Source organism: Gadus chalcogrammus, chromosome 7, assembly GCF_026213295.1.
Source record: "Gadus chalcogrammus isolate NIFS_2021 chromosome 7, NIFS_Gcha_1.0, whole genome shotgun sequence".
NCBI classification, from domain to species: domain Eukaryota; kingdom Metazoa; phylum Chordata; class Actinopteri; order Gadiformes; family Gadidae; genus Gadus; species Gadus chalcogrammus.
Window position 1 is genome coordinate 10,278,043 of NC_079418.1, and position 27,439 is coordinate 10,305,481.

The 27,439-nt window shown below is 43.6% G+C and overlaps 2 protein-coding genes across 4 annotated transcripts; one reads left to right on the forward strand and one right to left on the reverse strand.

Moving 5' to 3' along the window:
• On the forward strand, positions 1 to 4,472 carry vps26c (VPS26 endosomal protein sorting factor C). Its single transcript, XM_056593932.1, has 8 exons — positions 1 to 272; positions 850 to 993; positions 1,178 to 1,327; positions 1,855 to 1,935; positions 2,661 to 2,735; positions 2,822 to 2,972; positions 3,314 to 3,466; positions 3,887 to 4,472. The coding sequence occupies exons 1-8, from the start codon at positions 216 to 218 to the stop codon at positions 3,967 to 3,969; spliced, it is 894 nt and encodes a 297-aa protein (XP_056449907.1). The 5' UTR covers positions 1 to 215; the 3' UTR covers positions 3,970 to 4,472.
• On the reverse strand, positions 2,245 to 26,757 carry ttc3 (tetratricopeptide repeat domain 3). Of its 3 annotated transcripts, none has more exons than XM_056593931.1 (46): positions 26,586 to 26,757; positions 25,416 to 25,490; positions 25,001 to 25,043; positions 24,733 to 24,892; positions 22,857 to 22,935; positions 22,130 to 22,183; positions 21,758 to 21,890; positions 19,649 to 19,734; positions 19,320 to 19,414; positions 18,558 to 18,620; positions 18,319 to 18,373; positions 18,039 to 18,198; positions 17,269 to 17,299; positions 17,067 to 17,175; positions 16,929 to 16,947; positions 16,750 to 16,810; positions 16,581 to 16,665; positions 15,824 to 15,979; positions 15,620 to 15,700; positions 14,454 to 14,563; positions 14,239 to 14,365; positions 13,134 to 13,256; positions 12,947 to 13,048; positions 12,771 to 12,863; positions 12,184 to 12,248; positions 11,859 to 12,001; positions 11,001 to 11,315; positions 10,447 to 10,716; positions 10,321 to 10,367; positions 10,009 to 10,065; positions 9,758 to 9,834; positions 9,349 to 9,492; positions 8,290 to 8,770; positions 8,093 to 8,140; positions 7,860 to 7,997; positions 7,634 to 7,773; positions 7,341 to 7,409; positions 7,140 to 7,236; positions 6,856 to 6,959; positions 6,695 to 6,779; positions 6,320 to 6,421; positions 5,961 to 6,223; positions 5,642 to 5,756; positions 5,052 to 5,186; positions 4,850 to 4,942; positions 2,245 to 4,685 (listed from the first exon to the last, which is right to left on the reverse strand). In XM_056593931.1, exons 2-46 carry the CDS (start codon positions 25,479 to 25,481, stop codon positions 4,557 to 4,559), a joined length of 5,208 nt encoding a protein of 1,735 aa, XP_056449906.1. In that variant the 5' UTR covers positions 25,482 to 25,490; positions 26,586 to 26,757; the 3' UTR covers positions 2,245 to 4,556. The 3 variants fall into 3 exon arrangements, with proteins under 3 accessions (XP_056449906.1, XP_056449905.1, XP_056449904.1); XM_056593930.1 differs by having other exon boundaries at positions 26,518 to 26,589; XM_056593929.1 differs by lacking the exon at positions 26,586 to 26,757 and adding an exon at positions 26,444 to 26,579 and having other exon boundaries at positions 2,246 to 4,685.
• Positions 26,758 to 27,439: the final 682 nt, after the last annotated feature.

Genomic DNA, 27,439 nt, shown 5'->3' on the forward strand with positions numbered 1-27,439 from the left:
AGAAAGAGATCCTTTGGCGGCGGAAGTTTATATTTTTCTATAATTCCTATGCAAAGATGTACCTAGTTATTGTGGATGACTCCTGTAGTTGTGTGTAATTAAAAGAGTCTACATAAACATGAATTGACTCAGGAATCCTGCATTAGATATCAGAGTCATATTTACTAATATCAGAGTTAATAGTAGGCTACATTGTAAACGGTAAGCAGTCAATAATGAGCATCACTTTGGATATACGTCTCAAAAGAGCCAACAAAGTTTACCATGAAGGGGTGAGTTGACATGCAGAGATCGTGTTTGATAGTTTAGTACTATGAGTATGATTCGATATGCATGCGTTGGAGGACCACATAATGTTAGAAACTACAGCTGAACAGCATAAATGTCACATGTCCTGCTCCCTCGTGACGCCTACCCTTGCTTTATGAAGATCTATTAAAGATAAATACCTATTTTGAAATGGTATTTATACTAGTTACAAACAGGGTGACATAAGGAGGTGTGTGATTCCAACTCATGCCTTATAGCCAATGTAAACACTAGACTGACTACCAAATGTTGACAATGAAATGAAATGAATATCCCTAAGATTTTGCATGATTGTAATCATGATTGTAGTTATTAGGATCGACTGGTGATTAAGACAATCACCAAAATGTTTGAGCACCGCTTTCTGCAGAGAACATGTTATTATGGGATTTGTGTATCTGGATTGGTGTAATTCCATGTTTTTCTTGTCACCAACATGTCAATGAACCGCACATCAGAATCTCAACTCTTCAAGTTTAACTTTCTGGTAAACTTGACAAAAAGTGTCTAAAACAATGTCTTGAATGGTCTTCTCCACAGGAGGTCCTTGCGGGTGTGGTAGTGCTGGCCAGCAAAGAGGCGGTCCAACACCAGGGCATCTCCCTCACCATGGAGGGCGTGGTCAACCTCCAGCTCAGCTCCAAGAGCGTGGGCGTCTTCGAGGCCTTCTACAACTCTGTCAAGGTGAGATCTGACACATTGGCTTCATAGTTGCACTCAAAATACAACTAGTTGTGGGAAAGTGACTTAAACTCAGGTTACTGAAGTAACTTCCTACTCAAATAAAATAACTGGTGCATCAGTAAAGCTTGTATTCAAAGTGCTTAGTAGTCGTATTGACCTCCTCTGCTCACGTTGACCTCAACAGCCCATTCAACTGATCAACTCCAACATCGAGGTGGCAAAAGCTGGCAGGATTCCCGGAGGCAAGACGGAGATCCCCTTTGAGTTCCCCCTGAGTACCAAGGGTAACAAGGTTCTGTACGAGACATACCACGGCGTGTTTGTCAACATTCAGGTGACTTCGGAGGCCTTTTTACTCTCTGGGATTGTTCTCACAATCATCCTAATGGTTCAGTTTAAACTGGGCATTTAAATGGGAGAGGGAGGTTGGGTATTGTCTTTCTTTTGTGCTAGGTGTCTTTAAGATTAAGAAGCAGAATCGAATCTGATGATATCGTGGTACAATATTTTGTTTTTAGTGTGATATCTTTTTGTGTTTTCCTTCATGTTTTTGTCTTAAAATATATGCACAATGCACTGAAATGTATTCCAATGATTGGTACATTTGAATTGGAATTTAATTAGTGCACACAATCAGTGATATGAAAAGAATGTTACCTTTGTTTCCCTTTTACTTATTTAGATTGTTAAAAAAATAAAGAAATTAAATAATACACTCTAAAAACTTAAACAAAGAGTTGATGGGTCAATACTAGTATTGTGGGAGGAAAGAATGGAGTTATTCCCATTATTTAAGGAGTGGCTCCTGTGTAGATGACTGTATGTCGGCTTGTCTGTCTGTCTGTCTGACCCTGTCTCTAGTACATCCTGCGCTGCGACATGAAACGCTCGCTGCTGGCCAAAGACTTGAGCCGAACGTTTGAGTTCATGGTGCATTGCCAGGTAAGATGCAAAGGTGCATGGTTCTACAGGTTAAATGAATAAAAATAGTCGTAAGTGTTAATTACATCACCAATTTCTCACAAGTCAATACTGATCCCCATTTATTTCAAAAATTTTATCAGTGAAATCCCATCCTATTACTTGCATATTTACACTAAAAAATGTAGGCCAGCACCTCTGTTTACAATAGTCCTACTATCGACACTCCCAAACCTCCCGGTCATGCCACCAAGCCAGCCCAGCTTCTCCAGTTTGCTACCCAAGTTTGCACAGCCAGTTAGAGTGGACAGAACACTGTTATTGAGCTTTTCAAATGAAGTATACAAGTCTCCTGCCTATTAACTGTTACGGGGTATGACTTTGAAGTTAATGCTTCATTTGTGGTTAAACGTGTGTGGGATTGTGTCAGGAATGCCCCGGAAGGAGAATCTGAATGGTTGTCCTGCCCCTGAGCGTATTTTCTCAGGCTGTTTACAGAGTCATTGTCGGAATCGCTTGTCCAAAGCAGAGCAGCTTTACAGATGCAGCTACACCTCCATACAGATGCCTGCTTTAAGCGAAAGGTTTTGAGCATACTCAATAGTTTTGGAATGCACATAAGGTCATGAAAGCAGTTCTAGTTGCAAGCGGCAAAAGTGTTTCCCCTCGTATTTATTAGTTCAATTTGAAAAATGTAAATGTATCCACGACTGGCAAGTGATACATCTTGTTATGTTGAATCTCAGCCACAGAAAGCCAAGTTGGTGGCCATGCCTGTAGACTTCACCATCACCCCAGAGACCCTGCAGAACGTTCAGGAGGTACAAGTCACTTAAGAAATGGACCTAAACAGCCCCTTTAAGATCAGGTTTGCTGAGCACAAGGGAACATGTCTCCTATCATCCAGAGGAGTCTGCTGCCTCGGTTCCTGATCAGGGGTCACCTGAACGCCACCAACTGTGTGATCACCGAGCCGCTCACTGGGGAGCTGATGGTGGAGAACTCGCAGGTGGCCATCAAGAGCATCGAGCTGCAGCTGGTCCGAGTGGAGACCTGCGGTGAGATTGTCTCGCTACATGCACATACCACCGTGTTTCATTCACATCTCCTCCCCTTCAAACTTTTCTGATTGTTTTATTTGAAGCACTTCCATTAAGAATGTGTGCAGACGCAGATACCCTGTTTGTCTACTTCAGCGACTATTTTTAGTTTATCATTAATTTATATTCTTATTGTATCGTATCTTATCCTGTGTCTTCCGCTGCTGCTGCACTGTTGTAACAAAAGAAAATAAAGTTGTTACATCTTTAACAGAACAGTAGTTGTTGCATAGTCGTTACCGGCCCATTTAATAGCAGCGGCCCCAGTCTTCAGAGGTCTTTCCCCAACGTGTTCCCAGGCTGCGCTGAAGGGTACGCGCGAGACGCCACAGAGATCCAGAACATCCAGATTGCGGAGGGCGACGTCTGCCACGGACTGTCCATCCCCATCTACATGGTATTCCCCCGGCTCTTCACCTGTCCAACCCTGGAGACCACGAACTTCAAAGTGGGTCAGTACGTTTCCCTAAGCAGACTTCAAGCTCCAAACATCCATGGTCCATCGTTGATGTTCTTGTCGACACATGGATCGGTGTTTATCTAGTCAATTCGCCACCACTGCCTCTCCCATCCTTTCAACGTAGTCTTCATGCTAGGCCTTAAGGCATGGTTTCAGTTACTTCCTTCTACTTAATAGTGTAGTTTTATGTACATTTACGATGTTAAATGTGTCCTGGCTCTTCAAGTATGGTTATTAAGATAAAGTAAAAGCAACACTGTTGCCAACCGTAGAGTAGTCGGTACCATATGGGTCTTGATATTCTGTTGTCAAGCGTGGAGTATAGTGGAGCAGCAGCTGGTTCGTTTAACATCAAAGAGTTGGCTTTGTACTTTACCGTTCAGATGTAACTCTTTTCTCTCCACCTTTTTAGAATTTGAGGTCAACGTGGTGATCGTCCTCCATGACGACCACCTGATTACTGAGAACTTTCCACTGAAGTTGTGCAGAGTTTGACATGCAAATCTTTCTGCCGATGAGACCTGCCTGGCTTCAGATAAAAGGACCAATGCATCAGTCATTAATGCTTTGGACATGTCACCCAATCAACTCTGGATTTGTCCTGTTATCTTCAATATAACATGTTTCAACATTTTGTTTAATAAATGATAACTTAAAAGCATTAATGTATACAACAAAATTATTTAATGGTTATATACTTGGAATGTGTATTGCATACCTTTCTGTCAGTTATTAGCTATGTGCCCATGAAATATAACATGAGCCTACTTAAAGTTCCTAGATGGTGATTTCGCTAGGCAATCTTCTTTGAAGGAATGTACCGCTGTTTATTCAATATTTGCCGCACAGGCATGTTTGACTCGGAAACATTGAGGAACAATTTCGATAAATCAGATTAAAAGAATAAAATAAAGCAATGTAGAATCGATTTCTAAAACTGCAGTGTTGTAAGAAAATAATAAGCAAAACCATGGTTAGGCAAGACGATACGCTTGATTAAAAGCCTGAAGCAAATACATTGCAATCATTTTGATAGAGCAGACTAGATGATAAAGCAGACATTATGACAGACTGAGGCCGGCCTATGAGAAGGAAGGGGCGGGGCGTCCCGTTGGCCACCGCCCCGCCAGCATGGGGAAGTCCTCTGGCAGCAAGGCGTGCTTCCGGCACGTCGGGCACGTGCTCTGCTCCTTCAGCCACGACCTGATGCACTGCGGGGGGAACAGGGCGTCATTACTACCATACCGACGGCAGGGAGGTCATCCGGACCATCAAGGCTCTCTACCAGCCCAGGTAGACAGGTTACCAGACAGGTTCATTAGGTGGAAATGCATCAATACCGAACGCCGTCTGATAAGGAGTCCGCCACACGCACCTCTTTGTGGAAGCTGTGCCTGCACTGCAGCACGCACACACTCTCCGGGGGCATGTCGTCATGGCAGATGATACACGGGTCCTCCATGTTGAGCTACAGGAGAACACACACACACACACACACACACACACACACGCACGCTCAGTCTAAAGGGCTAGGGGTAACATGGGGTGAGGCCTTAGGGGGGGGGTTCTGCACTCACAGCGTTGGTGGGGCAGTGCCTGGGCGTTCCCAGCGGAAGCCAGACGTGGGAGGCGGGCGGGAGGGCGGCGGAGGTCCCGTTCTGCTGCCGCACACCGCTTCCTGCGTTGGGGGGCTGGGCGCTGTAATCCAACCCCTTCCCCACACAAAGTGACCTTATGATCATCCTCCAAACCTTTTCCGTCATTGGATTATAATCCGAACGTGGTTGGGGTTGCACCAGCTAATCCATCAGGTGTGGCTGTGATTAGCTGGCACAAGCCGTTTGGCACAGGGAAGGAATGATTTTCATATTGACATCACACGCGGGTTTGTCAGCCTAGTTGTACACTGGATAGATCAGTCTACCAGCCTTCCCAGTGGACTGTAGCAAACGCTGCTCATCCAGCCTTCATACATCTGTGTGGGACACACCCACTTGTGATGCCACTAGGAAAATCATTCCTTCCCTGTGCCAAACCAGCTAATCACACCCACACCTGGTGGCATGACATGAGCCCTTTAATTGGTCTTTTTGAATACAGGATTACCGAGTAGATTTTATTCCCATTGATCAGCCCTGCTTTGGGCCTAAGCGTGGAGGTTCCGTACCTGGTGGTCCAGGATGATCTGAGAGACGCCGTTGATGACGTCTTCAAAGGTCACTGTGGTCAGAGCGCCGCCGTTTGACCGGCGAAACGTTTGAACAGACTTCATCAACTCCTGCCTACACACACACACACACACACACACACACACACACACACACACACACACACACACACACACACACACACACACACACACACACACACACACACACACACACACACACACACACACACACACACACACACCAAAGAGTCAAAACCTCAGGGCCATCCAACGAACCCCACAGCTGCTGATGTATTCTGTGATTACAAAGCGTTACCTGCTGTAGTCGGGGAACATGATGCTGAGCTGCTCCAGGATTTTGTCAAACTTGGTGGCTTGCTGCGGCTCCAGGGGCCGGTTCCTCTGGCTGGGTGGTGGGTAGACGGGGACCTGGGGGGCCTCAGCAGCCTGGACCTGTGTGGACCCCCAGGACTGGGCCTGCGAGGGCCCACATGGCTGTGGTTCAGACCGATGCTGGCTCGGAGCCAGGGGGGCGCTGTGGCCCTCAGCGAAAGACAACTTCTGGATGGATGAAAACGTCTGGGAGACACACACACACACAGACGTCTGAGCCTTGGACCCCTGTGTAGTGACGGTCGTAGGGTGATAAAGAGCTGATATCAGTGTGGGTCTCACCACAGCGACGGGGGGCTCTGGGGCATTGGGCACGCGGATTGGGGGCAGCGCACTCAGCCTCGCCCCCCTCTTCACCTGCTCAGCCTGCTCCTGGTACTGACTCTGCACAGGACGTCAAGTCATCAGATATTCATCAACATCAGCGTCAATTCCACTCATTGTGAGGTTCTATAAATATATGCTTTTAAGATCTGGCTTATAAATGTCTGCTTTCACATTCAAATGATACAAATATCTTTCCAACGCTACTCTTGAGTAGCGTCAGGGTACAACTTTTGCCCAGCAACGTTGTACCATTTAATAATGACAGTTAAAATGAGTCATTCCGATTGGCTGTAAAATGAACACTGTGGTTGACTTTGGGTTCCTACTCACCTCCACCACGGAGATCTTCTCCCTGGCCTCCTGGACACACTGCCTCCATCGCAGCTGGAACACGGCCATGACCTGTGGAGGATACCTGAGGACGGCATCGGGGTGAGTACTGGTCCCACGCCACCCCAGCACATGTGGAGGGCGTGGTTCCTGTAGGTTACCTGGGGGCCACCTCCTCTAGCTTGAGCAGAATCTCCAGGCTGTCGGAGAGGGACTTATTCAGGCAGTGCAAGCTTTGCTTTTGATTGATTTCCAGTGTTGACAGCTAGGAGAAGGATGAAAGGGCAAAGGTCATACTGTGAAAATAAATGATGTCATTTGGTTGGAAATCTTTCAAAGTAAGCGAGTAATGCCTTTGTTTATACCTCACATATTCTCATGTTTATCATATAAACGCCTAACTGCTGTAAAAAAAAATACAAATAAATAACTGGGATGTACTTACCTCTGCTTTCCGAGACCTTGCAGCTGCCTTGGTACATAAAACCAGACATCGTTTTATTTCATCCTCCAGGCTCATCTTCTCTGCTGCTGACTGATTACTAGGGAAACGGTAGGCTCAATAACTCATAGCTGGCAGGGAAGGACCCTGCAGCATGATACACCTGACCCGGGTATTTAGAAAATGTCATGGCTCGCCACTTACCTCAGATCACAGAAGTCCCTCAGCTGTTTATCATACTTGATACGCTTCTCCTGCAGACTTCTGGAGAGCCTGAGAGGAGCACAGTAGTCGGATCATAAGAAAGAAATGGCTCATTCAGGAAGAACCCTGACTGGGACTGTTGACTGGGAAACATTGAGTAGTGGTTGGAGTGAAGTGTACAGAAAGGTTGGCTCTACAATAGTTGGAGCTCCTTGATGGCCAGACCTCAGCCAGTATGATGGTCAGTTTCAGAAGCCACGGGTATACTTTCTAAATCAACACATGATTCCTACCTGGCCTGCTGCCCCGCCAGCTCCTCGCTCTCCATCTTCAGGGCCTTGAGTTCCTCCTGATTGGCCCTCTTCTCTTTCTGGTCTCTCCTCACCATCTCCTCAAGCTTCTGCTGGAAGAGCTCCACCTCTTTATTGGTCACCTTGATGAGAAACAGTGTGACGGTTAAGGCGGTGAGACCATCGAGAGGACCTTGACCTGTAAGCCCTTGCTGGTGTGGGGACCTACTTGTATGTTGGTGTTGGTCTCCTCTATGGCTTTCTCCAGAGCCGCCACGCTGATTTTGTGTTGGACGGCCTTCTCCAGGTACCGTAACCGATGATCTAGATCCTGGCACTTTTGCGCCACTTCGTTGTGTTGTTCACACTGGTTTGGAAAAGGATGTGGGTTTCTTTAAACATCACACAAACAATAGTTTTTTGACGATTCGTTCACAGAGTTCAGTGATTTGTGGAACTCACCCCATTCTCTGCATTGACCGCCACATCCTCGCAGTCGGCTCGACAGGCCTAGACACATGGGATATACATTTCATTTATAGGGCTCAATGTCATATGTGGTTTTCACAATATTCAATATTCTTATAATAATTACACATTTGGTTCACACCAGCGTTATTTACTGGAGAGTACCTATCTACCCAAACATTTTCCTCTACCTCGCTGCTCTTCGGTTCCAAGTCCCCGGAGTCACTTCCTGAGGAGTGGTTGAAGTGATGACTGGTGTTCACCCCTGCATCACTTCCAGTCGTCCCAGAGGAGTTTGAAACACAGTCCGCGCTTGCTGACGTGCTACTGGGCTTTTGGTCGGCATAATAAGGGTAGGGACACGGCAGGGCCAGTAGCTGTTGGTACTCATCGTACGGTGATGGAGTGGCGGGCGGCCCTGGGCTCTGGGGCTGCAGCTCGTCCAGGTGGTCCAGGCCACCCCACGCTCCCTGCAGGGAGACGGCGGGCCGGTCAAGGCCGATGTGCTCGCCCATCAGGACGAAGCGCGGTGACTGCAGCATGAAGGTCCTGAAGCCCCCTGAGCGCTGGATCCTCTGCCGAGCCTCAGGGGGGAATAGGTCCAGCTGGCCCAGTAGCAGGGGGTCCCCGGCCCCCAGGGGGCCGTGCTCCTCCAGGATTTGGGCAAAGTAGCTAAAAGGGGAAAATAGTTTTGAATTAGGACACACATTCAAGAAAGGATTTTTATTGGATAATCCCAGCCTATTCTTTCCTAAAATATCTGTCAAGCGTAGTTTCTGAGCCATACACAATTAATCATGATACAAAACTAATTGCACAGGGAAGAAAAGCTTAAAGTGTAATTCCTGCGAAAATTTAACCCAGGGTGTTTTTCAGCATGAAGACCCATAAAATAAGCCCTCCAGACACTTTTTTTCCGTTGATAGTCGAGTGTAGAGCTTGCCCGGAGCAACGCTAAAAGCCCAAATGGCTTTCATTTTATTGGCTAGGGGCACAGAGAATGCTTCCAAATCAGCATTTGGAATAACACTTTAAGTGAGATGAAAATTAAGTAATGACGCCTAGTATGGCCCCAGTGTAGGCCATGATGAGAACAACATGAAAACAGGGTATGTTCTCAAACAAAGTGGCCGCTATATGACCAAACTGAACTGCCCCATTTGGCAAGCATGGCCGCCGTGTGCACACAGTGCTCTGTCGGTCCAACTCTTTGAGTGTCGTCCCCCCCCCCCCCCCCGAGGCAGACTCACTCATACAGGCTCTCCTCGGTGGGGTCAGGGTTGTCGTCCAGAATGGTCTTAGGGGTGGGGGGATTGTAGTGGGACTCAAAAGACGCCACTTGATCTCGCAGGTGATCGGGTACGCTGAATGGATCACCGGAGCCCAGGTATGACCTAGAAATATAAAAATACCAGTGAGGGGAATGTCATTTTGTTTTCCAATCAAATTTGTATCCTATGGTTCAATCACCTGAAGTACTACGTTTGTACTCTTAAAATCACCCTTTGCAAAGTTATTTACATTTCTTAAGCAATTAATGACCCATAATGACAAACCATCCAACACACACACACACACACAGAACATGTGCATTTCTTTAACATTAAAGAATTTTAATTAAAAACAAAAAGCGTTATCATGGTGAATTAAACTACTTACAAAGAGTCATCATCATCAAAGAAGTCCTGCTCATGTCTCTGCGTGCCGCCCCTCATGCCCGACGGGACTAGAACAGCCTGGGGAAATGAAAGTGCAAGCATGGTAAGCATGGCACACACACACACACACACACACACACACACACACACACACACACACACACACACACACACACACACACACACACACACACACACACACACACACACACACACACACACACACACACACACACACACACACACACACACCTTTTGGTCTTTAGGTTTCTTTTTTCGGCGTTTGTTACGAGTCTTAACAGGTGAGTTCTGTATTTTGAAAAAAACAAATAACAAGTATGTAAGGTACCAACTGAAACTTCTAAATGAGGCCTTCATATTGTATCCTCAACAACTCTTCAACCATGGACAGGCTTTCAGTGGAATAGAGTAACATGTGAGAATGCATCTTAAACATATCACCATTATTCTACGGTTTGGATTGTGGTTATCAAGTCTAACAACAACAAAAGTATTTGGTTATGCGACAAAAGATCAACACACAAAGTTGGATGTTGAACTCACATTTTCATTCAAATTATCAGACTTTTTCATGATGACGCAATCGCCGTCTGGAATAAACAAAGAAGGCGGTCAACAAGCGGCCAACTCAACCCTCTGGATGTAGAACGATGCCTTCCAGTCCCTTACCCAAAATATCAAAGAACTCATCGAGCATAGTGTGGCAGCATTCAAACTGGCCCCGGTGCTCCTCAAGGGTCCAGATAAACACCCTCAAGTCTTGGGCAGGGGCCCCCTTTAGGTACTGCAGTAACGTGATGCCAGGCTGCCTCAGGAGCTCAGGCTGGGATTCAAACTTCCTCACCATTTTCATCGGCGCAAAGTGTAAGAGAGAGGACGGGTCTATCAACTCCAAATGCCCTGCGTGAGTCTCCATGAACACACGGGCGGCGTTCAGACCTGCGGAGACCGGGAAGGCATTAAGTTGTAGCGGGATGCTTCTGGAACGACCCTTACTGAGGGCACATTAAGGCCCAATCCCATTGAAGGGGTAAGGGGTAGAATTTCTACCCCTTCCCCCTTCAAAACAAGGGGGAGGGGTAAGGGGAAGGGGTAAGGGATAGAAATGGGATAGGAACCTTGATTCACAACTAGTTTAAACAAGCCAGGGCTTGGATGGAACAGAGCAATAAAACGGTGCCTTGCACTGTGACGGCGAGCCATGGGAGGGGGTGAACGCTCACCTTCATTGTCCAGCCGCCGGGCCCACTTCAGGCTACCGCCGAGGAACTCGATGAGCACGCGGGCCCACACTCTGTTCTCTCGCTCCAGCAGCAGGTCCACCACCTGCCCCAGCGTCTCCACCTGCGAGGGCCCCATGCCCAGGATCCTGGCGGCCACCGCGTTGCCCTTGGAGCTGTCCAGCTCCACCCAGGGCATCAGGCGGGCCACCAGGGCTGGCAGGTCGTCCCCCCGCCACTCTCCCAGGAGTTCTCGGTTCTGCTGCAGCTGGAACAGCCCGCGGTCCCTGAGCAGGGACCGGCCGCTGCTGGGGCCCGCTGCCACGAGACGCACCACACACATGTTCTCAAACACGCCTCAATATCTTAAGCATTTGTCTCCCACGCATACACCATTATTTAGGTGGATTTTAATGTTATTCGGTTCTTCATTCATTATTACAAACAAAAGGGTAGTAGTAGAACTTTCAAAGAGGCAATAGGACCAAACATTTAATATGTAAATATAAACACCTGAACCTGTTGACTTAATAATCTTAGCCTGCATGCAAAAGGTTCCTAGAACTGGGAGCCAGAAAGCTGACAGCTGTAAAGGCGACTAAGCAGTAGGGAAAGTTTGTTTTAGCTCGTTTGGATGAATGCGGTTCAGATAAATGGCATTCCGCAGTACAACTTTGTGACGCACATTGGCTCTTTGCTAAAGGTCTATACCAGTGCTTTAAATATAAACATGACAAAAAGCATATTGATGATTTAGGACCAGACCGTGGAAGGTATTCGCAAAGTGATATGTATAGTGGACTTGAGTTTACGGCAAAATAAACTGATGAAGGCGAAGTTGTTTTTCTCAAAGAAAATTACCTTCCTGGCAACTCTGCTCTTCTCTGGCGGCATCTCGTTCTTCTTGGCGGTCGTTGCTGTCCGTGATAATTGTGTCTTTGGATACTTGCTTCGCTTGTTTTCTCCTGAGCTTTCGCTCTTCCTTGGATTGTAGATTCTTGAGACTTAAAATTACAAAAAGGTTTCCCCCCCACAATTTACTCAACAACAATCCTGTGTCTCAGAGCAACATATTGAGATATTTAGATATATAAGCCAAGCAAGGTCTGGATTGAAATGCGTCCAGGAGTAAATTTATTCTTATACACTTAATATGGCTTGAATTGCCAATGACAAACTTGTTTACCTTGTACATTTCTGATTCACTCTGAACTTCCTCAGACGCTCAGGCTTTCGGATGACCGTTTCAAACTAAAAAAGGAGGACAAATGCATATTAGAAAAGAGATAAGATACATAGGAGATAGAGCTAGGGATATATGATTCACATTATTCAGACCAAACCCATCGGTAAATCATATATACTAAAAAACATACATGCGGCCGAATGATGTCGTTTTTTGGGGTCATTTCTTGCTAGAATTTGTTTTTCTTGTTTGGGTTTCCCCAAAGCTGTCCATTCAATTTGAGAGAAGATACAGGCTACCTTTAGCCTAATATACTGAAAATGAATATGATACAAAAAAGAGATGCATCCAAAAGCATTACCAAGCCTACCAATAGAGAAGCATTTTCACCAACGGAAGGAAATACATTTTCTGGATCGTCTTAAATGGTTTCTAAATGCGTGCATCCTACAAACAATTTTTCCTCCTAATGGAACGTTGCGCAATCACACAACCCATGTTCCCGATAATTGTCCGTTGAAGTTTCCAGGCCCCCCCATCCCTCGATTGACGGACGAAAAAACGGTTCAAGTATACAGTTACCCTACCTTACACTTAATTAGACCAGTAGAACCATAGATTTGTATACTACAAATTGACGATTTGCAGTCCGGAGTCAAACAGTCCCGTTGCAGAAAATCCTGTGCAACACACAGTACAATATTTTGTTAATTGCTGTACAAGTGAAGATTGTTTGTACTGTGCTTTTTAATTCTACACATACCTTTTCATTACTATCGGAGAATAATGTCGTCTTGAGGCTTTTCCAACAGCTAATGTGATACTCCACAACACAACCTTGGCAGCAAACTAGTCGAATGAACCCCTAAGAATCCAATAGCAATGGTTTTCAAGGATAACAGCACAACTCCAAATCATTTCGTGTACAGAAACAACATTTTGCCATTTACCTTAAAATCTGGATCTGTGAAGTAGATCGCAGTTTTTATGTGACCAATGCAGTTTCCATGGCGACAAATTGCATCTGGCATAGGTGGAAATTGACATGACGCCATCAATTCCAAAAGTGACTCCTACATAGAAACAAATGGACAAAATATAAGCAATATTAACTGGCTACCTGCTACACGTACACACATTTGACTCGTCACTGCAGTGTTACATAATTATGTCACAGCTCCAGGGCTCTACAGTGCGCCCATTACACTCGCATTTGCGAGTGAATATATCGGCGTGCGAACGAGAAAAACAAAACAGGAGCACGCGTGCGAGTGACTTCTCCACAGCGCACTATACTGTGCGTTCACACCAAACACGAAGGGGCAAAACGATTCCATACAAAGCAGCGATACCATTTGCAGCGCGACACTTTTGCCCGGCACGGGCGAGCGCGTTTACGTGGATTTCAGGTGGATTTGCAGCACGCCACTTTTGCTCGAGTTGAAATATTTTAACTTTGCCGCGACATTAGCGTGATGACAGCCAATCAGCGTTCAACAGCGTGGCCACTGAGTGACGTGCGTAACGTAACAGCCAATCTGTTTTCAACCGGCCAACCGTTCCCTGTAGTGGTGGATTTAATGATTCGTTTCCGTGACCCAGTTCGTGTGATTCAGTTCACGTGATTCAGCCAAGAGGAGTTGTTCGCGAATCGTTCGTTCGTTCGTTCAGTCGAGTTTCCGGTAGCATTAACTCCACTGAGTCTGACTGACTCAGCTGAGAACCGTGCAATGCCATCCATGCCATGATGCGATTTACCGCTACCGGAAACCAGGCTGAACGAACAAACGATTCGAACGACTCCTCCCAGTTCAGTTGAGTTTCCGGTGAATCGATTCACCCGAAACTCGACTGAACTGGGAGGAGTCGTTCGCGAATCAGCCTAGCTTCCGGTAGCGGTGAATCGCATCATGGAATGCACGCCATTGCACGGTTCTCAAAAGTTAGTGTAGAGCCCTGCACAGCTCATATGCATTATGTGACAATAGGAAATAGGGTGCATTTTTTGAAGATCAGGAAGACTGCAGTATAACATTTTGAGAATCATCTTTATACCTTAAAGTAGTCCAGCTGGGTTTCTTTGACAATCTCTTTGGTCAACGGCCAGGTGAGTTTTCCAGGAGTGATCCGTTTGGTGACCATCTGCATGGAGTCTGTGAAATGTGCCAGTGCATCTTTGAACCTGCAAGACAAAGACATGACCCTCGTGATTTTATTCTAAAATGACCCGTTTGTGACCCAAGATGCGTCAAGATATACGGCATGCCTACCTGTTCTCCTTAAAATATACCCTGCCAATCCCATAGTATACAAGACACTCAAATGTGCGTTTCTCAAAGGTTTTGATAATGTCAAATTCTCTTAGTGCCTCTCCAAGTTCCTGTGGAAAAAAATAATAATATCGTTAGCATCTCAAAAACATCGCATTGAATTCTAGTGTGATTGCAAGGCCACACACACACACACACACACACACACACACAAATGCTAGCATTCATAAGCTAAGCCCATAAGCTTTTTACTAGTTTCCCCTTTAGCATTTTCTAGTTTCACATAGGGCTGGGTATCGCTACTGATTACCCAAAACGATTCGATTCCGATACACAAGGTTCGGAATCGATTCAATATCGATTTGGTTAGAGATATTTTGGTTGCAATACCAATCTTGCTTAGATATGCATCTTTATTATGTATCTAATGCTGTAATTTGTACAAAGAAGAGTCTTACCTGGTGCATTATTAAAAATATGAATGTTCACACTAAGAATTTACCCAAAAGCAGATACATGAACGGACTGATAACATAAGATGATAGAATCTGAACATATCTGAGCAGCACCCTAGGATAGAGACAGAACCTTGAATAGGTTAACCAATCCCATATATATACACATACATACATACATACATACATACATACATATGTATAGACATATATTCAGTGTATAAATATTTTTTAATGTTAACCAGTAAGCCAGTGTAAATAAATAAGGTGAGCGCTTCTAGTGAGGCTAAATTAAGTGTGTGTGCGTAACAGCCAATGTGCAAGACCCCATGAATTCAACAGCACAAACCATATTCACAGCGTTTTTCCGTGCTTGCGCAACTACGCAAGTTTGTTTTACTGAATGTATGGATCAGGGAATAGTCATGTTAAGTAAATGAACGATGAAACCATTCCATTTTCCAGGAAAAGTATACATTTGCATGCATTTTGCATTCTATCTGAAAAGTACTGCCTCTTAAGTTATGGTTCCTGCCATTAGATGATTTTAGATGTACTAATAGCTTGGTGAATTTTAAAGAATAAAAGACATCACTAGGTTTTATCCAGAGAGCTGTTGCGTTTTGGTTTCATTTCAACCCTGGGGCAGACTGTACCCTGTATGAAATAACGCTCCGTCACCCCTTCTGAAACCATCTGCTACGGGGTTACCTGTGGTTGGCCAATTTCAATCAGGGCGGACGCACGGCCATAGTGCAACACCGCTTCATCCAGGGTCGAGATTCCAAGGTCCTAAAAACATGTTGCATGTTAAATCAATCTGCTGGGATTCTACCGACATTCAAAAAGGTCTGGGCGCAAGCGGACAGCCCAAAATGACGTGGTGGTGTACGGGGTCGTTTCCTGTGGCTGTACCTTGGGTGGGGTCGTTTGGAGCAACGCGAGCGCCTGGGAGAAGGCCTTCTCTGCCAGCCAGCATCTAAGGTCAGCGAGGGCCACGTAGCCGTCCTGCACTGCTGACCGCAGGGCTGCGATGCAGGCCACGTTTGTTTTGGGACTCTTCGCTACATTCTTGAGGGAAGACAAAATATTGGGGTAAGAGACCCCAATCTTTAAAATATTAAAATAATAGAAATCGTTCTTAATCGTTCAAAAAAGCAGTTACCCTATCAAATATCTAACTTTATGGTCGCCAACATCGAGACCTGTCTTGTGTCGCGAACGCATTTATTTTTTTTACTGCGGTACGTGAAGAAATCTTGCTTTGGATAACACAGCAGTTGTGTCGCAAGTTAGATGTTTCTCTAACAGAGAAACGTCACCAAAACATGGCTCTATTAAAGTATGCACCCTCACTCATCATAACCCCACTCACCTTCAACGGCCATTTGCTAGCACCATTTTACACTTGGATCAAAAAAGTCTAACTCCATTATAAATTAATCCTTTAAATACATAGGATATTTGGGGCATAAACTCGTCTTAAATAAGCTTAATAGGGCGAGTCTTGAGTCCAGTCTTTTTCGGTCCAGAACTGGTGAGAAATGCTACATACTCCAATCGTGCGTGTCGCTACACCCACTCTGATCTAAAACGAACAGTAAGAGCGGCCCACTGCTCTGAGGAAAATAAATAACACACACCAAATCATGGTCAATTTGTCCCATGTTACCTTTTCCTTAGAATGATCCTTCTCATTGTTGGACTTGTTCGTCATGACGACTTTCGGGCCTTCGTTCTTACTCCTATCAGTCTCACTAAAATGACAGATAGTCAATACACTTGCTTTAAAAAACCGTTGATAAAACAAGTGTCGCTGTCAATTGGTTCATAGCACTCACCTTTTTTGCTGTTTGGAGAGTTTGGAATTGATCATTGCAGGGGTAATGCCTTCCTTCAACCCTTAAAATTAAGTCATAATCAGAATTAAATTACAATTTAAAGTAGTTGTTTCATAATCAGAAATTCATGATTAGAATTAAATAAGTCAATCAGAATGTATTTGAGGTAAAAAACCAACCTGGATTGGTCTTTTTCGCCTGAAATATAATGAACATCATAAGTGTTATTCTTAATTGTCAGACTGGGATCATTGTTGAGTTGCTTTCTTTTGAATATGGATGGTGGGTGGCATTGAAGTTTTGCAATATGTACAAACCTTGACATGTGGGACTTTGCCAGTTGCCAGTTTTGTGTCGACTTTAACTGCAGGCATGTCTGTAGATGGGAGCGAGGTTCCAGGACTGGACTTGCTGCTAATACCTTGTCTAAAATAAAAAATACAAAAAGGGTTCCAACAATCTTGGGACTTCATTCAGAATATAAATATATATACACAGAATATGTGTGGTGGTTAATACCGTTTATTCTTGGTTTCTGGCAGTGGTCCGGCTAGAGGGAAAGCAAATGAGGACAGTTATTATTAAATTGGAAGACACTGCATGTATTTTAAACAGTGTTCGAATTAGGGCAAAACGATTTGAGGGAATAATCGAATGGCGACTATTTCAACCAATATTGTGTTTGGGTTTTAGTATGTTTTAAAGTTCCTTTTGTTCTGTATGAATCATTAAACAGGCAATAAATCATTCTATAGTATGAGCAACACGACATTGGAAGCAGTCAACATATAAACTGCTCTTTCCTGTAGGCAAGGCCTATGTGTTGAGATGAATTGATGCATGCATTGATATAACATATTTATTTAACTATTGAATTGTAAAAGAAAAAAATAAATATGAATCTTATTGATCTCCAGACAGTAACAAATCACAGCCTTTGCAATTTGCCAATCGCGTTCTATTACATTGCAATGTCTGTTTGAATTTGATTAATCGTTCTAGTTGGAATGCATTGGTTTTGGGGGATTAACCCTTCAGCAGACCACAGCTGGGAACACAGTTGGTATGGTTAATGTCTGAATGACGGTCCTCCGCAAGACCTTAAAGCATCATTGAGCTCATGGGCCAAAACTGAATATACCAGTCTCGGGTGATCGGCCAACACAACGCCGGAAAATTACGATCAGCAGCGCCCTAAGTCTACGTCCTATTGGTAAATGAACTGTATACGTAGGGAACAATGTCATATTCATGTCAAGATTACACGGGACAATACAGTAATACAGTACCTTTCTCTGTCATTTCCGAGATGAATTTTTTCTTTTGCTGCACAAGGTCCTTCAGACCATCACCGCTGGGTATGCAAATGAACTGTGCTAATTCATTAGCTTCGATGGCTTTTCTGTGCTCTTTAAGGGAGAACAATGCCTCACAGTAACGGTAGTGACCCTGGGAATTAAATAAAAGGGTATTTTCAGTATTTCAATGCATGCATGTACCCTACATTATTCTATGTCTTTTAAATACAAAACATACGTTACTAAAACAAGTGCTGTACTGAATAAATACCTTTGCCCAGAATGGCTCAAGCAAAGTGGCTCGTTTTCCATCTCCAACAGCTTTTCTGTAATATTGAATTGTGTTTTGATCATTAATCTGTTTGGAACACAGCATGCATGTTTCATAATTAAATATTTTTTATTTTAAAATGCCTGAAATAGCACTCTGGGCATGAAATAATGTTTTCACAAAATATCAAATGTACAACATAAACTAAGTGGCATTTGCACCATTTCACTTGTACTTACAAATATTTCTCGACACGGATATAACACAAGGCTCGGTTTGCATACACCATATGGTTCTCAGGGCTGTAAAATATAAGTTAGTAAGTGGTGACATGGTTAACACGATATGAGGTAGAACCATACATTAACATTTCCTTTTACATTGAACGCAATATCACAATTGTGTATCTTGGTCATAATCACCATGGTAACATGGTGCAGGACATAACTGAGGGAATGACCAATTCAAGTTACTGAATAGTCCTCTAATTTCATCCATTGTGGTAAACTGCATTCATAGACCTTTAATAACCACTGTAATATGTATTGATCATGTCGATAGCAGTCTGCGCTACAAGCCAATGTTTACATATGGTAAGGGGATATAGGTTGCTTTTGATAACTTGACCGTGTGCAGTTTGAAACAGTTCAATTTGGACAACAAATAACTGAGCGATGGCCTTCGTTTAGTTATTGAACAGGGAAACAACCTGCCAACTTAGCCTTCACTAAACAATTTTACACTTGGATTAAAAGTAGGATAAAGAAGGAGGATTGAATCCTCTAAATAAATAGGATATTTTGGTGAAGTGACGCGCTTCACTTGGCTATAAAGAAATTGAATCCATCAGTCTTTTTCACCGGTGCGATGATTAATGTAAAATGCAGCATATTCATGTTGCTGTTCTAAATAGGTCAGACGCAAACATTTCCAAGTTTTTTTCACATAGATAATTCACTAGGCATCTGATGTATAAGGACCTCAATCCGAAAACTACTCACGTATGTCTGATGGCTTGAGTGTAACACTTAATAGCAGCCCCGTAATCTTTCTTTTGAAAGAATGTATTCCCTTTCGTTTTCATATCTTCACTTTTCTAGGAAAACAAAAACAGTGAAGCACACACATTTTACCAGATCATATTTCCTGTCCTTTTTTATTCTTTTTACAATCTCAACCAACGTAGATAGTCCACTAACAATAGTAGTTATTAACAAACCTGTCAAGCTACGAACAAGGCAATCAAGGTGAAATAACTACATTATATACACTGTGGGAGCGTGCAACCGTACAAAACTATGTCATGTCAGATAATCCTGCAGTATCTTACCACTTTGTCGGCCTCATTGTGATGACGAGTCAAGGCTCTCACCATTCCTTCTGCATTAACGCCCATGGACTGAACAAACTGAGCGTCTGGACAAACAGATATGAAGGTTGTGTCACACACATAAGTTATATGGAAGGCTTAAGAGGGTTTACCTATATCCAAGGCTACATATTGATTAATTGTGTTAATTTTTCTGTTGTACATTTACCTTTAGTAGGATCATCACACACACACACACACACACACACACACACACACACACACACACACACACACACACACACACACACACACACACACACACACACACACACACACACACACACACACACACACACACACACACACACACACACACAGAATTGATTGCGTGTTTATCTCGATAACCAACCAGTTTTCGTTTGATAAAACCATGGTGCACGATAGACAAATGTAGGGTTTGGTAACCTAAGAGTGCGGTTTGGAAATATGGGAGTACGGTTAGGTAATATGGGAGTACTGTTAGGTAATATGGGAGTACTGTTAGGTAATATGGGAGTACGGTTAGGTAATATGGGAGTACGGTTAGTAGGGGTGTAACGGTACACGTATTTGAACCGAACCGTCACGGTACAGGCACTTCGGTGCGGTTACAGTGGTGTACCGCGGTACGTAAATGTGGCGTACATAGCGTTAATATGGCGAAGGTAAAGGCTTGTTTTGCGGTGCGGAACTTAAAACTTGAAGTCGGAGTTCCCCCCGGACCGTTGAGACTTATTAGGCTCGGCTCGCACGTGCGCGAACTCCGCGTAGTAGCAGTAGCGGAGCGCGATCGCGACTGTGTGTGTATTGATGTCTACTAGCGAACTTAGAGCGAACTGCATGGCGAGCGACAACAGAAAACCGGAGCTTGAAGATGCCCCCCTGTCATTTAAATCCCAAGTGTGGGAGAACTTTGGATTCCAGGTTAATTATCACAATGGGGAAAGACGAGTGGACAAGTCGAAAGCAGTGTGCAGACATTGTTCAACAGCGATCGTCTATGCAAATGGAAACACATCGAACATGCACAAAATTTTCGCCCCCGGTACAATTTTAACGTGACAGCACCATCCAGGTGTTACCGTCACCGCTGCAAAATGAAAAAAAAGTTGTTCAAACAGTTCAAACCCAGCTCCCTACACTATTTAATCAACCCCTACACCTGTCTGGGAATTCAGAACGGGCAAATGCCATCACCAGGTCTATTGGTGTTTTCATTGCCTCTGACCTACGAGAGGCAATGAAAACACCAATAGATCATAAAATACATAAGCTGTAATTTAAGTTAATGCTGCAGTTGCACTTTTATTTAATGATTGATATTTATATTTATGAGAACTTCAGAGCTTTAGAGAGCTGCAGGAATATTTTCCTTAAACCCTTAAAGTTTACATACTCTTTGTTTACATACCATCTTAAAGAGCCTAGACTGAGCATTAACACTGGATTTTTCATTAATTTTATGTTAGGGTTATTGGAGAATTGCAGCAGTATTTTTTTTTTATTTGTTACACATTTTATTTGTATGTTTCATACTGACAGCTAAAACTGTTGTTTAATTGGTTACTAAGTAAACTTATGTTCGTTCTGTCAAGCAATCAGTTTTTTCACCATAACTATGAACCGAACCGTCCTGTACCGTACCGTGACTTCAAAACCGAGGTACGTAGCGAACCGTGACTGTTGTGTACCGTTACACCCCTAACGGTTAGGTAATATGGGCGTACGGTTTGTTAATATGGGAGTACGGTTAGGTAATATGGGCGTACGGTTAGGTAATATGGGAGTACGGTTAGGTAATATGGGAGTACGGTTTGTTAATATGGGAGTACGGTTTGGTAATCTGAGACCGTTTTGGTAATCTATGAGACCTGTTTGGTAATATGGGAGTATAATTTGGTAATATGGGAGCACGGTTTGCTAATCTGAGACCGGTTTGGTAATATGGGAGTACAGTTTGTTCATCTGTGAGTACGGTTTGGTAATCCTCGGGTACGGTTTATAAAAAGTCCACACAGATAACTAAATTGGGGGATTGATTTCCCAACCATGTGAGCCAGGGAGGGCTTCGTAAAAGTCAATGCTTACATTCTGCAAAGATGTATTGTATTGCAAGGAAGCAGATTTCTTTTGGGCCAAGATCCAGAACTTGTTGGCAGATGTTGGGCTCTCCTGTTCGCTGTAGCCACTGTAGGGCATCATCAAGTACCTCTGGGACATGCTGTTGGCACATAATAATGACATTCATTACAAAATTCATTATTCATGTTCACTTGGTGTTGCGTAACCATTTTGGACAATATGTCCAATAATAGTTAGGTGTCTCCTCGGAACCGGGTCAAGGCAAATGTCTACCCAAATAATACTTGCCAATACAAAACATCTGGGGATGGGCGTAATGGGGATGGGCGTGCAACGCAAAAAAGATTCAGGTGCAATACAGTCATTAATGTAACTTACCAAGTTCAAATTATTGCTAATCCAAATCAGGTGCTTGGTGTTGTCCAAACTGACCTATAACAGAAGGGGCAGAACGAGCTGTGGTTATCAAAGGCTATAAATTATATCATGTTCCATTTACAAATAATGCTAGCTGCAATTGAATGGCGTTCAGTGTTTCCCACACATTGACGAGACTATGGCGGCCCGCCATAGTCTAATTTCGGCCGCCATAGTCTCTGCGTGCACATGAATTATTCTTATTATTAAAAAAAAAAAAAAAAAAAATATTGAAATTTTTTTTTTTTTGCTCAGACGAAGTTTGAAGACATACAACCTCCCCCCCCCCCCCCGTCAACAATCGCTCCATACCACCCCCCCCCCCCCCCCCCCCCCCCGGTCAACAATCGCTCCATACCCCCCCCCCCCCCCCGTCAACAATCGCTCCATACCACCCCCTTTCCCCCCCCCCCCCCCATAGTCTCCAAAATTTCTGTGGGAAACACTGGCGTTATTGTAATTTATTAGTATTGAATTTGACTCGCTGGGGTTTGCTGGTTGACAGACTGAATGTGGTTCAGAGCACTTCCTGACTGTGTTGAGCTAGCTCCAGACTAATGTCTGAAGGCCCAATTTGAGCTGAGCTCATGACGTTTAAAATGTCTTCATCATGAGGATACCATGGATACAGGAGGACATCTACATCGCCGTTTTCCTTACAACATTTCCAAAAATGTATGATACTTACACATCCTCTGTCCAGTGCTCTGAGAACAGACTCAATAACTTCTATCTTGTACACGTGGGTCAACTCCAAGTCACTTTCACTAGAAAAAATAAAAGAATCAAATTATTAGGGATGGGCAAAATGATTATTTTTCAGGAACTAGTTCTTTCAGTTCAGTTCACTATAACGATTCGTTTATTTGATTTGTTCGTTACGTCAGATTACGTCATTTGGTGTCCGCCCCCCCCCCCGCGCGAGACCTCCGTGAGCATAATTTATGCCACTTCTAGGCTCTAACCCCCGTGAAAATCGAGAAGACATACTATATAGTTTAACCGAATGTCCCACCAATATTTATACCACTTGCTTACTCTCTATATTTCATTCATGGTTTTACATTTATAATTTTATTTTACATTTAATTCTTCATTGTTTAATCAATTAATCAAATTCAAACAGACAAAAAATCACGAACTGCAGTTTAATTTCTTTGTTTCTTCTTAAATTGACGTAGAATGGAGCAAAGACTCCTGGGATTGGGAAATGCGTTTATCCAATAAACAGATGGAGGTCAAGTCTATTTTCGAAAAAATGTAGGGGGATATATGAGTGGCCCCACGTCGAATGGTATGACCCAAGATACGTCAGACAGAGAAAGCGCGCATATTCGACGGTACCGCCTTGTCATTTGTTTACCCAGGTGCCATTGCAACACCATTGCTACCTCTCATTGGCTGAATCTTTCATAATGTTGTAGACTCAATCAATATAAGTCGCGGGGAGACGAAGCTGTGTTTGTTTGTATATTTTATTTACGTGACCATATTTTTGGTTTATGTTTAAAGAAAAAGAATCAAAGAACCAGTTCTTGTTTCGGGGAACCAGTTCTTGTCGTTGACGTTCGGGATTCGTTCGTTGTAACGAATCGGTCACGACCGACTCATCCCTACAAATTATATTTCTAATTTCAAAACCTGACCTAAGGGATCAAGCTCCCAATAATAGCATGAACGACCCATTGTTTCCCCTCGATTTTTTTGTAGCAGTGGTGCTGTGAGTTGATAACCTAGCAACGCTAGTGTGGGTCGGGGGCCTGCCCCCGGAAAATTAACCCTTTAAATGGTTACTACTTTTTTTTGGAAAAATGCAGAGCGAGCTTCCAAATATGACATAACAACCGACAAAGTCAAGGTATCTGCTGAGACCAGATCATTGTGCAAATGTTCCTTGAGCGTGGCAGATTTTTTATTTTTTTTTGCAGTGGCGCAGACAATCCAGAGGCGGCGGTGCGCTGCTGCTGAAGGCATATTGCGGAAACACTGAATGACCCATGAACCTTGTCATTTGATCTGTGCTTAAAGTTGGGTATAAATCTTGTATCAATAAAATAAATATGAAATTACCTCCTTTAGGTTCTGACCCTAAAAGTTTGGCTCAGTATCTCTGCTCAAGCTTTATTATCACTGCCTCGTCACTACCACTTTATCCCCAAGTTGCGTAAGTGGCTAAATCCAATTCTCTGACTGCTTTAGGGAACCAGGCCAGTCACCTTAATGTATATTCAATATACATGTTTGAGACATCCTGTCATTGAGACTAGATGCTCACACAGTGGACGTGTCTCAATTCAGGGGCCGCATACTTCGAAGGCAGCATTTGAAGACCGATTGCGTCACAGCGTCATTACGCGTTGGGATTTTTTCAGAAATGTGTCGGAGAGAGTGGAAGCGGCAGCTGCAGCAAATAACATATTGAATGACAAGCCTTCAGTTCAGACTTCCCAGTCTACGAAGGCCAGAACTTCATAGACTGCGTCCTTCGAAGGATGCGGCCCCTGAATTGAAACACAGCCAGTGTCTACGAAGCCCAAATGCATGGCCCAGTGGGTGATACTCACACTGTGTCTATGAAGCCCACTTGCATGGCCCAGCGGGTAGTGCTGTTGACCCGCTGGCGCTGCAGCACCATGGGAAGCCAGAAGGAACACACCTTCAGCGCCTTGCCATGTTTCAATCTGACACTAAGAGGAAAGCTGTGCCACGTTTTATACGTCTCCTCTGTAAAAAAAATAAAAAATAAAACATGAGCAAAAAGACAACACCCCTCATTACAATGTATTCATACTGATGCTCTTTATGAATATTTGGAAAGACTCAAACACACACCTGACGGATGTAGGGTTAAAACTGGAAAGTCATGACCAAATATCTGTGGGAAAATAAAGTTGTGTAAGCATTAGCAAGTATAATTCCATATGCTAATCAATATCCTGAGCTGAAATGGGTCCCAGTCATTTGATATCTGCTACTTAACAATAAAGACTTCACTAAAAGTTGTTTACTATACTGCAGGGTTGGTTTGCTGCAATCTTGCCATATTTACATAGCTATTGTAAAAGTACATCCGGAATTCATCGAACATTGATCAGACTATAGTTAAAATCTCAGATCCCAAGATATATCTTTGACAGGTGTCCCCTTTCCTTGACAGAGATGGGAAAGAAAGCTTTTAGGTGCTCACTTACTTGTGTAGGTCCATAGGCTAAACGGTAAATCCAAGTAGTAATCAACTATAACTTACACGTTGTGTCTGTCTCCTGAGATCCCCGCAATCAAGATATTCAGAACCGGAGTCTGAATCTGACATCTTGACAATCTGTTCCGAATACAGAAACACAGCCTCAATAAGAATATGAAAGAGTTGTATACGTTTATCTGCTGCAGCAAAGAATTAAACAAAGATCCAGTGTGTATTTCAGTATGTAAGCTAATGGTAATTATATCTGAGAGATACAATGACAGAGAAATACACAGACAGGCAAGTTCACCGAAACATATCACATAATAATCATCATCTAAATGCTCTCATACAGAGACAATAGTTGACTGGTGGATTTGTAGACCCTTTTAAATCTTGAACATTGAAGTTGTTATTGTCAACTTTCAAAGTCAAAACTCAGAGAAGAGGTTCTTCTCACGTAAATGTTAACCATAATACTTCACTGTAGTCTTACATATATGTATATATTTCTTGTATAGGCAACACGTTACATCTTATCTGATCTCTTTGCTGTGTCAGGGCACATTCAAACATGATGCGTGAACACACCTTGGCTCACATGGTCTACCAACACGGAGAATCATGTGATGACTGAGGGGTTCGAGGTCAGACTTTACTTTGTGTGGTAAATGATTCGCACTAACTCAGTCACCCCCAGGAACACAACTAGACATCTCAACACGACACGTGTCCCTGGTGTAGTAAAGTAAAGCATTGTGTATCCGACATGGTCTCTGTTCACTGGAATCCATTGAAGGCACTACATCTTTGTATGTCGTACTAATGTTCACTTTGTACATACATACCCTCCTGTAGAGGTGTGTTACTTATCCCACACAACCCATCATTTAGAGGTTTGTTACTTTGTACACATATCCCCTCCGGTAGAGGTGCGTTACGAGGCTCATTTCAACGTAATGACCAAACTGTTCCCGCGGAGCTAACGTTAGCGGCTACCAACACACGGATGCTTAAAAAGAACGTAAATTAAACTGCGTATCTGAAATATGTACAACATACAAGTAACGTAGATTTTTAAGATGATTTACCTGTTCACTCCGGTGTGCATAAACGTTTGATCATGTTATTTATACCACTGCAGGGCGGAAGTTAAACTACCTACCTGGCCCTCGTCTCGGTTTTGTTTTCTATGAAGATGTTTTTTAAACCCGCCCCATTTCGTGTACACACCCGTTTTGCCAACTTCCGCTTGAGTTAAAAGAAAACGCCTCCTCTGAAGAAATAGACACGTGGGGGGTCCAAAGGAGAGAGATGGGAGAGAGGCGAGGCGAGGTGGCCAACGTCGTTTAAACCACGTCACCCTCCGGACAAGGGGTTTTAACCGGAAGTAGTGGACTTCTGTATTTGACAGAGAACTTCTCACCACATTTAACAACTTTAAACACTAAGGAATAAATTAATACAAAAATCACTTTGTAAGACCGAAACCGAATCGTGTTAAAAAAAGAAGAAAGGGATTTGGGGAGTGACTTGGTTGGGATTCCTCTTTTAACAGCGCGCGCGCTCTCTCTCTAAACTTTATTCAGAATCAAAGTTTTAGTTTTCAGTTGGTGTCATTGATTTACATTGACGCTGGAGCGTGAGGACGTTCAGCAGTCGATAGGGCAACTTTGGGAGGACGTTCAGGCAGTGTTGCCAGATTGAGCGGTTTTTCCCCACTCTATTGAGCTACTTTTAATCACGTCTCTCTCTCTCTCTCTCTCTCTCTCTCTCTCTCTCTCTCTCTCTCTCTCTCTCTCTCTCTCTCTCTCTCTCTCTCTCTCTCTCTCTCTCTCTCTCTCTCTCTCTCTCTCTCTCTCTCCAAAGTCTAGTATCTCCTATAAACAGATACATTAAAGTAGTATTAAGGTAGTTTCATATTTACACTGGTTTGCTATTGGTAAAAGTCCAGTGGGATGAGTCTGTTTATGGGTAGTTTGATGTCCTTCTCTCATCAGATGATGAATCTGGCTGCTGTGATCAGTGGCGTTGTGACGCCAAATTTGTACCGGGCACGTCATCCATACGTAATCCATTCCAAACCT

Bases quoted from the DNA above. Each gene is read 5' to 3' on its own strand.
- vps26c (XM_056593932.1), top strand. From the start codon at position 216: ATGAGCATCACTTTGGATATACGTCTCAAAAGAGCCAACAAAGTTTAC. The intron at 994-1,177 runs GTGAGATCTGAC...TGACCTCAACAG, and splicing joins CCTTCTACAACTCTGTCAAG to CCCATTCAACTGATCAACTC. The intron at 1,328-1,854 runs GTGACTTCGGAG...CCCTGTCTCTAG, and splicing joins GCGTGTTTGTCAACATTCAG to TACATCCTGCGCTGCGACAT.
- ttc3 (XM_056593931.1), bottom strand. From the start codon at position 25,481: ATGTCAGATTCAGACTCCGGTTCTGAATATCTTGATTGCGGGGATCTC. The intron at 18,621-19,319 runs GTGAGTAGTTTT...TATATTTTACAG, and splicing joins ACTCAAGCCATCAGACATAC to CCCTGAGAACCATATGGTGT. The intron at 17,176-17,268 runs GTATTAACCACC...TTTTTATTTTAG, and splicing joins CCAGAAACCAAGAATAAACG to ACAAGGTATTAGCAGCAAGT.